The 12,670-nt window shown below is 34.1% G+C and overlaps 1 protein-coding gene across 11 annotated transcripts in view; it reads right to left on the reverse strand.

The window, feature by feature from the left end:
- Positions 1 to 12,670, reverse strand: part of LOC108740093 (afadin) — a 161,465-nt gene that overhangs the window by 26,981 nt on the left and 121,814 nt on the right. The window contains exon 1 of one of the 11 annotated variants that reach the window (XM_025973744.1): positions 2,979 to 3,085. The exons of the other annotated variants lie outside the window; for them this stretch is intronic. Coding sequence (XP_025829529.1) covers positions 2,979 to 3,042 — 64 coding nt within the window. The 5' untranslated portion in view covers positions 3,043 to 3,085. Of the gene's footprint in view, positions 1 to 2,978; positions 3,086 to 12,670 lie in introns of those variants that run through there. 11 annotated transcript variants of the gene reach the window in all.

Here is a 12,670-nt window from a genome sequence, read left to right on the forward strand (position 1 = left end):
GATCAGTTTTTTGCCAGCAAAGACCAAAAATTTTATGAGCGTGGAATTATGCTACTACCAGAAAGATGGCAAAAGGTGTTGGACCAGAACGGTCAATATATAATTTAATAAAGTATTTGTTTATTATAGGAAAACTGTCTTTCATTTCCACAACAAAAAACGAAATGACTTTCCGAACAACCCTACATTTAATAGTATTGTGAGGGATTACTAAGCAAATGCATTTAAACCAAATGACCAATGAACTTAATATTGAATTAAATTAGATACCTACTTCACCGGTTCGTGATCAAACTTGCTTCGTATTATTAATTCATCACAAACTCTATAAATAGCTTTCCTTTTAACGTCAGAGGTCAATAAATTAAATCAACCCTTTACCTTTACGAAGAAAAAATAAAAATTAGGTCGACCAAGAGTGACGTAACTCTCGAAGGAAAAATTAAATATTCCATTATTATGCGATGTTATACTGCACGCATTATGAGACAGAAAACGAATCGAGTAGAATATTACTTTTATTGATAAAAATGTTACTTGATAATAAAAATAGACAGATTTTTTTTGATTCTGCACGACGAAATTTTGTTTGCTTTCAAATGTGTAATAGATACACTCGTGGCTTTTTAGTTGAAACAATTGTCCAGACTTTGTTTAAAGCATACTTGTTAAGGCCTTTTGTTTTTGTGCTATTTGCTTAAAAAGAAAACTTGAATAACAAGCAACGGCACAAAAGCATCACGTGGCATTAGTAAGCAACAAAATGTAAACAACATAAACGGGAATTATTCAAACAGATACAATAATCCTTTGGGACCTTACCCTTGTTGGAAAGCCGTATAACGTTTAAGTAAATCTAAGACTAAATAATATCCGAATCCCGACCGAATTTCTTATTAATTACAAAAGCTCTTGTACCTATTTAATTTATAATCCCCGGCATTCACAGAAGCAACAAGAAGCAAATTAAAATGAGGCAGACGTATACATGCAACTACAGGTGCTAAATAGTTAAATATTATTTTATTTTAATGTTTTATAGTAGGACACAATAAATAAAATTGAAAGTGATCAGAACCTAAACGTAAACTTTTGGGTGCCGGAAGGTAGGGATCGGAATCTTGGAAATCCTATATTGTTTATATAAAAAGATAGTTGACGCTATTTGTACTAATATCCCTACAAAACGCTGTATTTTTCCTTTAATGATTGCATATAATAGAATATTGGTATGTTGGGTTCTCAACTTGCCTCTATTGTACAAAAATGCATGAAATATCTACAAGTAAAAGTAATAAAACATAAAAAACTCCACACATTTCGCCTTAGTAAGGCGCCTAAAGGGTATATCTTTTACTGAACAATATTACAAAAAGTTGCTCACTAAATCCAATTGATCGTATATTAATATTTTATTACTAGACTGCCGTTTTAATTTCTACAATTTCGTACTAAGTATACGAAATACATAAATCGATTTTAATGTAAATTTTTGATTAGATGTAACGCAAATTGGAGGGGGTTGTTTCTGTAACGTTGTGAGAGGGAGGGGGTCAAGATTTGTGTTAGGGGAAGTAAAGAATTTATGAATTTTGCGTTATGTAATTTATGGGTAACCCTGTATGATATTAAGTTAATGTTTTCTTTTGGTACCTATACACTCTCGTGTTGATCTCTTATTTCTCGCTTCTGCGAATTTTCCATTTACTAATGTAGCTTTCATCTGAAGGAATATTTACCCCGAAAGCCTTTCGTTTCGTTAATTTTTATTTGCAGTCAGTTATTCTGTAAAAGAGATCTCCAGCCGGAGTTCGTTGGCTAGGCAACGAAAGCTATTCACAGAAAAAAGCTCATTTTGGGGTCTATTACGTATAAATATACCATAGATAATACGTTTAATAATAATACATTGTTTGCTATATTTGAAGTCGGCGAAGAGAAACCTCCGACTACTTAAAGTTAATAAGCGGCTTTTGTATTATCAACACTTGAGGTTTAATAAAGCTTTAGCCCTAAATAAAGCCCCGATTATGTTCTTAATATTCCGACCATTTTAACATTCAATTTACTGTTACAACGAATACATTTGGAAGAATTGCAAAAGCTCAAACTTCGGTGGAATAAATGGTTTCATTCTCAAATAGTAGTCCCTTGTTAGTGTCAAAGACATCATTTTTAATAAGAATGTAGGCTTGAGTCGATTCTAACAAATTAATTGAAAAAATCGTTCTTAATTCATGTATCAATGGTTACAAGTATCAAATATGTACCTCGAGTTTTTGACTTACGGACGTTGAAGATTACCTTAATTAACTGACATTTTAATGCGTTTTCGTATGGAAGGATGAATGGATGTTGCTTATATCAACGAATTTTACCTTGACAAGGAAGTTCTGACTGTTTTTAAAGGTATTTAAACATTATACAGACTCAGGAAATCCAAATTTAACCGATTCTATTACTTAAAGGGTGAAAAGGGTAAAGGTAAACATTTTACAGGAATTTCTACTTTTAGGTAAGTACAAACGGTAATAACTCGAGATTTTGAGACTTGTAGCTGATTTTTGATCAGGACGATTCAAAGAACATTTTCCCAAAATTTTATTACAATTCAATGAAAAACCAATTTTCCTATCAAAAACTGCGGGGAACGTTGGAAGACAAGAACTGGAAGTGTTTTTGGCATACTTTTAATTACCATTCAACAATATTAATAATAATGGTATAATTTTCTTTTTAAAGATGGGTATGTTTATCAGGAACGCGATAGGTTTTACGTGTATAATTTTTTTACAAATTTACATACATATTAGATACCGTAAATTATGTATGGTTGATCTATTTTTCTTCCGCCAGGACTTTTTATTTATTTATATGTCAATTTTAACATTAGTTTCCAGTTAACCACTTTAGGACGAAATTGTTCAAACAAAAAAATTAGAAACACCTTCTTCAAGATCAAATAGAAAAAATCTTACCAAGTACAATTTCATAATCGGCGTGTCGAAATCTGTTAATTTTAAAAGTCCTGAATCCCAGCATTTTGATCACTTGTTTATTCTACAGCACAGTTTTCATAAAACGTTTCTTATGTTTCGAATAAAACTAAAATATCTTCAAAAACACGACTGCACGATTTACTCAGAGATACAAGAAATAGTGAAATTGTTTGTACAAGTATTTTTAGGAACCACTACATAGTTTCAAAATTGTAACAATAAAAACTAACGTAAATTTTTCAATAAACAAAAGTATTAGGCATTAACAAAATGTAGTGGAAAACGTTTTGTATTGCCTATTTATAAATACATAAATAACATGACAAACTACCCTTCATTACAATATTCATCGTCCTTGAAAAAATTATTATTATTATTATTCACATAGATATATATTACGTGTTCACAATTTCATATACGAAAATTTTGTGTCATTTCGATTTTCCTCAATTTTCCCTCATCTATATTAAGAATTATTTAAAAATCTACCGGTCCCTTTTGTTCACATACACATATGTGCAATTTATGAAGATATGACATCAAAAAATCCGTCCAATTACGTGCCAAAAGTCAAATTTCCCTACAAATTAGCGCGACAACAGGGTAAACGCCACTTAACCGCCAACCGCAGCATTTTCCGCAACGAAAAACAAAACTTGAAAATTGCAACGACGGTAATTCAACTTGCGCGAGCTTTAAACGTCAAGTGCAGCGGACTGTGTCAACTTCGCTTTAACAAAAGCCAATTACGATGAACAGCAGCGGCACTGGCAATTGCGGAACTTCGGCCACGTGAACGTGTTGACAAAAACTGCATACAATCAAACTAACATACACGCACGTCAACATATCCGTGTCGAACACCGTGTTTGTATTTTGTCGCCATTATTACTGGATCAATTTCAGGTTTTGAATTATTGACGCTTTTCGCGGTGAAGGGAAAACATGAAAAGTCGATTCACAACCGCATCCCCGTACGGTAAAATGCAAGAGACAATCCCGAGATCGCAACTGTCATGATGAGAAATTGAAGACTGATAGTGAAGTGCGGCCAGGATCGAGAAAAAATCGGAAAAAAGTTTTGTTATTCCCTGTTGCTCCCTGTTTTATTAATCTAGGTTGGTATGCGTGTCAGTACAAGACTATGTACCGGCCAATGTCATGCGCTAATGCGTGTACAATTTGGTGAATTATTAATTCCGACCTTAGTTCCAATGTACGTAGGTATTTTTCCATAGACGTACTAGCGACAGAAAGCGATTCTATTATGTATTATATACAATTGTACATACGTATATAAGCCATTTGTGTCCAAGGTTTTTGTGATATGTCCTTTCGTCCAAATCGATAACGCGTAGTATCCGATGCTGTCCGATGAATTCAATTAGTAAATGGTGCGATATCACAATTAAGACATTTAAAATAGATAAAAGGGTACAAGGGCGAAAGTAAACAACTCAACACAACACTCGGTGACGGTAACGTCAAACAAAAGGAATTAATTACACCATATTATTGAAGATGTGGGTGGACGTATCGCGTCTCGAGTGGAAAAAAATTATTGATTGATTGAAATAAATATTGAAAATTTTCCTTCTATACTCAACAATCGTTAAAAAAGCGCGTTATTATACCGTCGCGGTTTAAAAGAACTTATCGTTTAATTAACGACTGTATCCAATAAAAAATCACGGCACCGCATGAGCATGTTGACATTGTCTGTTAAATTGTACTCCCCTATCGGACGAAAGAAGTTACTATAATAATTTGAATAGTGATTTTACTACTGAACAACCGATTAATTCAATAGTCAATGCGTCATTCCATATTTTGTTTGCACCTCTCCCTTAATCTCCAACTACAAACATCACATAGGACATATGCAAGCTTTTCTTGGGGTATTCTGCAACGGAAGAGCAAGCGAAACTCAATTTTAACTAATCTTTTGATTGTTTTCCCGATAAAAATCAGTTTGTAGAAACACTGTGATTATAGGATGAGAAAAAACCAAGCCGTCGTAGTTAGGTCACGTTTAGAATTTCAAAATTAAGAAGCACATTTAAAATCATACAAATGTAAATAAAAATTGAAGTTTAGAAGAAAACAAGCGTTTTACATTTTCTATTTTGTACAGAGGAGGATGGAAACAAAGGGCGGAAGAACTATTACGGGAAGATCAATTTGGGTTTAGAAGAAATAGAAGAACGCGGAAGGCCATTCTAGCTTACGGGTAATAATAGGGAAAACGATAGAAAAAAGAAAGAGTGCGTACATAGGATTTGTAGTGTAAATGGGACAAGATGTTAAATATACTTAAAAGTGTAGGGATGAGTTACACAGACAGAAGTGTTATACTTAATTTGTATAAAGTGCAACAGGCAGTCATAGAGATGGGGACGCAATGTAAAGAAGTAAATATTAGGAAGGGAGTCAGACAGGTGACGATCCCGTGGATAGATAAGGTTAGAAATGAAGGGATATTAGAAAGAATAGGAGAATAGAGGACTCTATGGAAATCACTAAGAAATAGGCGAGATAGGCTGGTAGGACACCTTCTCAGGCATGAAGATCTAGTCAGGGACATATTAGAGGCACAAACGGTAGGTCGGGTAGAGGTAGACCTAGGTTAGATTACTGCTCGCAAATAGTTAAGGATGTGGGTTGTTTTAGTTTTAGGGAAATTTAAAGATTAGCTCAGGATAGGAAAGAGTGGAGGTGCGTGTTCAAGAAGTCTTAGGACTGACGACCTTATGATGACGACACTAAATAGGTTTATCTCAAATAAATCAGTAGACCTAACCTTTTCTGAAGAACTAACAATCTAAATCAAAAGGCGCTAAGAGTGTCTATAAGGATTAGACATGAGGAAACCATACTGTTCACAATCGCAAATAATTAAGGATGTCGGACGATACATATCCAACCAGTTTTCAAATTGATGACCCTATAATGATGAAATACCACAATACCGTCCATCTGAAAAGTTTGCCGACTTCTGACCTAATCTTAGCCTAACATTTACACTAAAGTTAATTAGTAGTACGTATCTACACCTGTGGGGCTATATCGCTTTAAAAATCCCTTGAAATTATAATTATCTATTGGTTATATTAACCATTGTTTGTCTCCATCGGGCGTCGCGGCATATTTAATGACTCTTTACCAATAAAACAGACGAAAGATTCGTATAAACGCTTACAGAGGAAGCCGGAAAAACTAAAGGATGAAAATTATTACGTAGAAAACATATGGTGCACATTTTCTTGGGTCTATCATATAGTGAGAGTCGACGTAACTCACGATCATTTAGTTGAAAAAATAAGGAAAGAAAAGAGTATTTCGCAATCATTTTTCCCGTAAAGGTGAAGCGGCGTTTTTCTTTTTTAAAGTCATGGGTGACGGAATCGTTGAAGTGAACATTTTCTTTTTGACATCAAAGAAAGAAGCTCCATATTATACTTGACGGGTGTTATGCATCAACGCTTATAGATGTCATTAAAGAAAAAAAGGAAATGAAAAAAATAAACGATTTAATGTCTTTCTTTATATAACACATCAAAAAGGCTACGAATTTTATACTTTTCCAGAATTTTATTTGAATATGTATATATGTTTTAAAGTAATAATTTTCAAGGTTACAGGTTCTCGGTCTTCATTCAAACACTTGGGGTTTGATGAAATAAAACTAAACTAACAAAATATCGTTACGATTGTAAAATACATTTGTCTAATTTTATTATTAATTTCAATTGTCTTATAGGATCAGNATTATCTCATGTTTTTTAAATATTACAATTTAACTTGTAATATTAAGTAAAATACCTAGTAAATTTACTTCTGTTGGGATTTTATTTTTACAAATTCGGGTCCAAATTATAATTTTTATTATTTTTGCTTACCGCTAACGGGCTAGTGGGATAAATTGTAAATATCGCTTAAATATTTAGGTAATTTTCGTTTTTCATTTCCTCCGTGTATGCCCCTAATAAAAGGCTTCTAATTTTGAAATTAACGAACGTTTTGTTTCTCTCTCTCTCTCTCTTTCATCTCTTCTTTGAACGATACCATAAAACAGTACGAATACCACTGAAATTTATTATTATACCCCGTTAAAGAGAACTGCCGCAGATGCACCTGCTTCTATTATTAGGGGCGTGTAGAGAACAGCAAATTTTCAAGAGAAACAGCGAGTGCCGGACGTGTACACGTTGTATGTTATGTATGGTAATAACAACAGAAACAAACGGTCCGCGGACATTACTTTTCCTTTTCCGTCAAAAAGCGCGCGACCGACGACGACCCAAGGCGACGCGGCGCCAGGGACGGAGTTGCTTTGAAAAAATCGCGGATCGTGACTTGTTTTAGCGAATTCCCTTTGCCTTTTGAATAGCGTGTACGCAAACAAGAATAACCTGCAAGACCGCGATGACTTCGTTATGATATAATGTGAACGACGTGGTAGAGACTTGCCAATCGGTAAAGTAATTGCGTACGAGCGTAAAAAGAAAAATGCACACGCTTTTAAGTCATAAAAAGGCTACGAAAAGTTAAAAACACCAAAAGAACGGTAAACAAGTATAAAGGGCCTAGTTATTCAAATATTAACGTAAGTTTTCCTAGCCTGAACTTCGTAAGTTGGAGAAAAATTTAATTAATTTAAATATTCAAAAGGTTATTTAAAACCGCTTTCTTTTTTCAAACATTTTCTCGCTTTGTATAATGTATAAATTTCGGATATTAAAGTTGCCCAAATTTTAATGAAACAGAAAGAGATCGAAAGAATAAATTTTTATTTAAGGGACGGATGTCCCGAAGGGATCAGACTGCGGATGGAATGAAAGCCTTGAGTGTTATCCTTTTTTTTTCTTCTATCGCTTCTAAAATATTCCATTAAAACTCCGACGACAGACAGTAGTTAAGCGTTTTCAATTTTACAGTTACCACCCTAATGCTTCGGATTTGAGGGTTGACATGAACCGCAACTAAAATTTTCCAGCACGTTTACCTAAAGTTGGTCATTAAGGAAAGTAAATTACCCTCTACATCAAACGTAATTAGCGATGGTAATTGCCAAATAAAAACAAATGCAATTTAGTTTAGGATTGCTTTGGTTTTGAGGGACGAATTATTTTTTTCTTTTATTACATTCTTGATGTCATGTCTTTTTAGTATGATAAAGAGTAGTAGAATATTGGAATTCCGTTCAACTTTTTTCGAAATACATATTATACTTGATTATACAATTTCTTTATTAGGCACTATATCTATAGGGTTGTTCGGAGTCATTTCGTTTTTTTTTTGTGGAAATGAAAGACAGTTTTCGTATAATAAACAAATACTTTATTAAATTATATATTGACCGTTCTGGTCCAACACCTTTTGCCATCTTTCTGGTAGTAGCATAATTCCACGCTCATAAAATTTTTGGTCTTTGCTGGCAAAAAACTGATCGAGGAGGTTTTTGACCTCCTCATTTGAGGTGAAGGTTTTACCGTCTAAAAAATTTTGGAGTGACCGGAACAAATAATAATCCGATGGTGCCAGGTCTGGAGAATATGGTGGGTGTAGCATTGTATCCCATTCAAGCTGTAAAAGCTTTTGGCGAGTGACCAAACTTGTGTGAGGTCTCGCGTTGTCTTGGTGAAACACTACACCTTTCCTGTTGATTAGTTCTGACCTTTTCTGTTGAAGTGCATCATTCAGTTTGTCCAGCTGATGACAGTAGACTTCCGAATTAATCGTTGTGTTATCCGGTAAAAGCTCAAAAAAAACGATTCCTTTAAAATCCCACCAAACAGACAGCATCACCTTTTTTTGGTGAATATCGGCTTTGGAAATGGTTTGAGCCGGTTCATCTTTTTTGCTCCATGACCTCTTGCGTTTGACGTCGTTGTATACAACCCATTTTTCGTCCCCAGTGATGATGCGCTTCAAAAACGGATCATTTTCGTGGCGTTTGAGAAGCGAATCGCAGATGTCAATGCAGCGATACAGATTTCTCTCTGTGAGAACATGGGGAACCCATACATCGAGCTTCGAGCATATTCCCAGGCCTTTCATAAACTATTGAATTTGATAAATTTAACCTCAATCCGATCTCACGTGTTGTTATTCACCGGTTCACATCAACTAATGCCCTTATCGCGTCTTTATCAGCTTCAACCGGCCTTCCCGAACGTGGTGCATCTTCGACATCAAAATTGCTGGATCGAAATTTAGCGAACCAGTCCTTCTCCATACACATCAGTCAATTTCTTTCTGGCTTGAACAGCATTTTTACCCTTTCTGTAGTAAAACAGTAAGATATGTCGGAAATGCTGCTTATCGCTCTCCATATTTAAAAGGGCACCAACCAAAAACTACTGCGTAGAATTAATTGGAATTTTTCACACACAAGCCTTGCTATACGAGCTCTCAAAGCGTATAAAAATTATACGGCTTAAATTTGAAGTTGGGTGCAAAAGAATACAATTAAATTCTAGTTTCATTTTTCTTTAAAATATTCCTAGGAAATATTTTGAATAAAACTAAAGATAAAAATACTTCTAATAAGAAGTTATGTAGAAAATGTCAGGATACCTGCACCCACGTCGAAATGAAAGGCGAAATATGAATCTTTGTTATATAACCCAAAGGGCGAAGTATGTTTTGGTCTATATTAAGCATTCCATACATCATTTTTTATTTCCATAAATCGTATAGTCTTGGAGGCGATCTGGAATGCCTCTCTTTTATTACAAAACATTGAATGGACCTAAAAGTTGCAAGAGGCATCCCGAAAGTTTCGTTATTAAAAAATGTTCCTCCAAAACTGAATATTACTCAAATTAAGATATTAAATTCAATAAATGAAAATAAATCTCAGTGTATATGGAGTTCCATTTATTGGTTTATCTGTTTACACAAAATTACACGCGAAAACTGTGGAACAAGTCTGAAAGGAATTTTTACTTGAACGAAGTTTTAGTTCAGATAACAAAGTAGACGACTAGACTGTTTTATTCGAAAGTTCTCTAAGAGAAAAATTCAATTATAGACATCCACACAGCAAAAGCCGAGCGAGAGAGGGTTTAATAACTAATGGAAAGGATAAAAACTGATGAAACTTTCAGTTACCCAGTTTAAAGTTTATGCTACGTTACAAACTACCCTTAACTAGAAAACGGATAACACAGATAAGCCAAAACAACTTTTAATCTACAGGAAAAAAATAAATTTACAAAAATCACGTAAATATTAAGGTTCTTTAGTAGTTGTATTTCAAAATTATACCTTTTCTGAATAAGTTTAACAATTCATTTATCAAGGCATTACCCCTGGAAATAGTGATGCGCAAAATTGGTTTTGATTTCGCATTCTTCGTCTTGGTCTTTCAAAAATGTATGCTCAAAACCAAGACCGAACGAACGCAAGACCAACACGAAATATGGAACACTAAACGAAAAATTATTACTTCTGGTGGTAAAGTTTGTTTGAAGAAGATTCAAGGAAATTGTGGGAATGCATTTTCGAACGTCTTTTTGAAAGTCTGTGTACGCATCTCCTATAGGGTTGCCACCTTTTCAGGCTTTACATAAAGTACTTCTCGACTAAAAGGTTAAAAAAAAAGTACTCAGCATAAAAATAAAGCATTTTATTTTTTGTTTTTAAAAACATATTTTTTGTTACACTTAGCAGCCAGTAACAAATTGCTGTCGCTCTTAAATACATTAATAGCCTCTAAACATGGCAAACAAAGATTTAAGTAAGCTAAAAGTTCATTTATAATTAGTTTTAATGAAGCTTTATTCCTGTCGTCCCGCCACTTTGCGTTTATGACAGAGAATACTCTTTCTGTAAATGCTGAAGTGGCCGGAACGGACAGCAAAAGTGGCACTACCTTCAACAGATTTGGGAAATCAGGTTGTTCCGTAAATATGGCTTGCCATTTTTCTTCAGTGCATGTTTCTTTGAAAGTGATGCTGCTATTACATTTTTTTTTACCCTAATTTGATTTAAATGGTTCACTTCATTGTAAAATGCATCATAATTAATTTTTGTTTCCATTTTTATGGTTTCAGTAATTTTAAGAATCACTTCATAGGACAGAGGGGTGGTCAAGTTAAAATGACATATGAGAGCTAACCAATTGTCATCATTGTAGTTGAACCATTTTTCCAAATAGCATACTGCCTTTTCTATAAACAAAGTTTTTATACACTCTTTCTTTTATTCCAGGTGAAGATTGTTCCATGGATTCGATTTTCTTCATGGTCACAAAGCCGTAAAACTTGTCTTCTTTTCCTTTGCTTACAAAATTACGACGTTTACTTAAGGCCTTAAATAAAGTATTTTTGCGTACTTTATGTATCTTGTAAAATATAACGTACGCACAGTCGAAATGGAGTACAATACTTTATAATAAAGTACGGGTGGCAACCCTAATCTCCTACAACCTACCGATCTAATTAGGATAGAGCTTTTACAAAAACATATCGAGCTGAACTTGAGCTTCATTTAGTTTCTATTTCATTTAAATCATCTTAATACTTGATCAGAAAGTATGAGAATTAAATTTCCGCAGTGAACTTGTGTAATTTCAGTAGTCTGCGGCACGAAGTCGTGGGCAAATTTAATAATATGTAAACATTTGTATTACAGCTCGCTCCAAGTGTGGCATCTTTAATTAAATACTAAACTACTTTTAACGGTAAACTCGAGAGAATCTGGTAATGATTGACTGACTAGTTTGTAGTACTCGAAACGAATCGCGATTAATATGCAAGAGTTAGGTGCGCTTGACTTTTCTGTTAATATATATAAATCGCAAATAATTAAAAATTTTATGATGATTAATCGTGTTCGATCGATGGTAATAAAGACGCACACAGTTACTAGACATTATTAGGTATAAAAATATAAGTCCGTAAGCGCCAACTCAAAACATACATACACTTTTACGACTTAAGTACAATCGTATTCCACTACGGCAGTACATTTTAATGTCGACATTCGAGAGTTTTACGGTGTCACACGGCAGTAAAAAGCAAAATTGTCGGTGATTTCGCGAAATAGTATATTGCTAAAATGATGGTAATCGATTACAATCTTTGAATCGAATCGCCTGTAGACTTCGAATCGAAATAGACATTCGGCAATAAAATATCCAAATTAGTCGGATGTTTATAGGTGGAATTATTGCTATTTTATTTTAAAACAATCCAAGCGCCTTTATGTTCTATGTTGAATATTAATAAGTCATTTATAATACAACCGTCCAAGTGCGAGTCGGACTCGCGCACGAAGGGATTCGTACCATTATCTATATAATATACTAGCGAGCAGGCCAGCTTCGCAAGGGTGCAATGCTGATACTTAATATACTACTCAATGTCTTTATATACAACATTCACAGCTTTTTTGTCATTAGATAATACAAACCGGCACCCCGGCCGGTACCGCCGAAACCGCATGTCCCTGCATTTTAGATCTGTAATATCTTCGAAAATATTAATTTAAATTACATGCTGTAAAGAGCCATATTGATCTATATTAAATGCACAATGTATTTAAAAGTACTTAATTGGATAAGGATTAATGCTGTATTGCTTAAAATCGCTTCGTAAATAAGCCATTATTTCTTGTAAAAAGTAAAGGATAAAAAATGGTTATTGTGGGTTATCCCTAAGAGA

Source organism: Agrilus planipennis, unplaced genomic scaffold (genome assembly GCF_000699045.2).
Source record: "Agrilus planipennis isolate EAB-ADULT unplaced genomic scaffold, Apla_2.0 scaffold55, whole genome shotgun sequence".
Taxonomy (NCBI): domain Eukaryota; kingdom Metazoa; phylum Arthropoda; class Insecta; order Coleoptera; family Buprestidae; genus Agrilus; species Agrilus planipennis.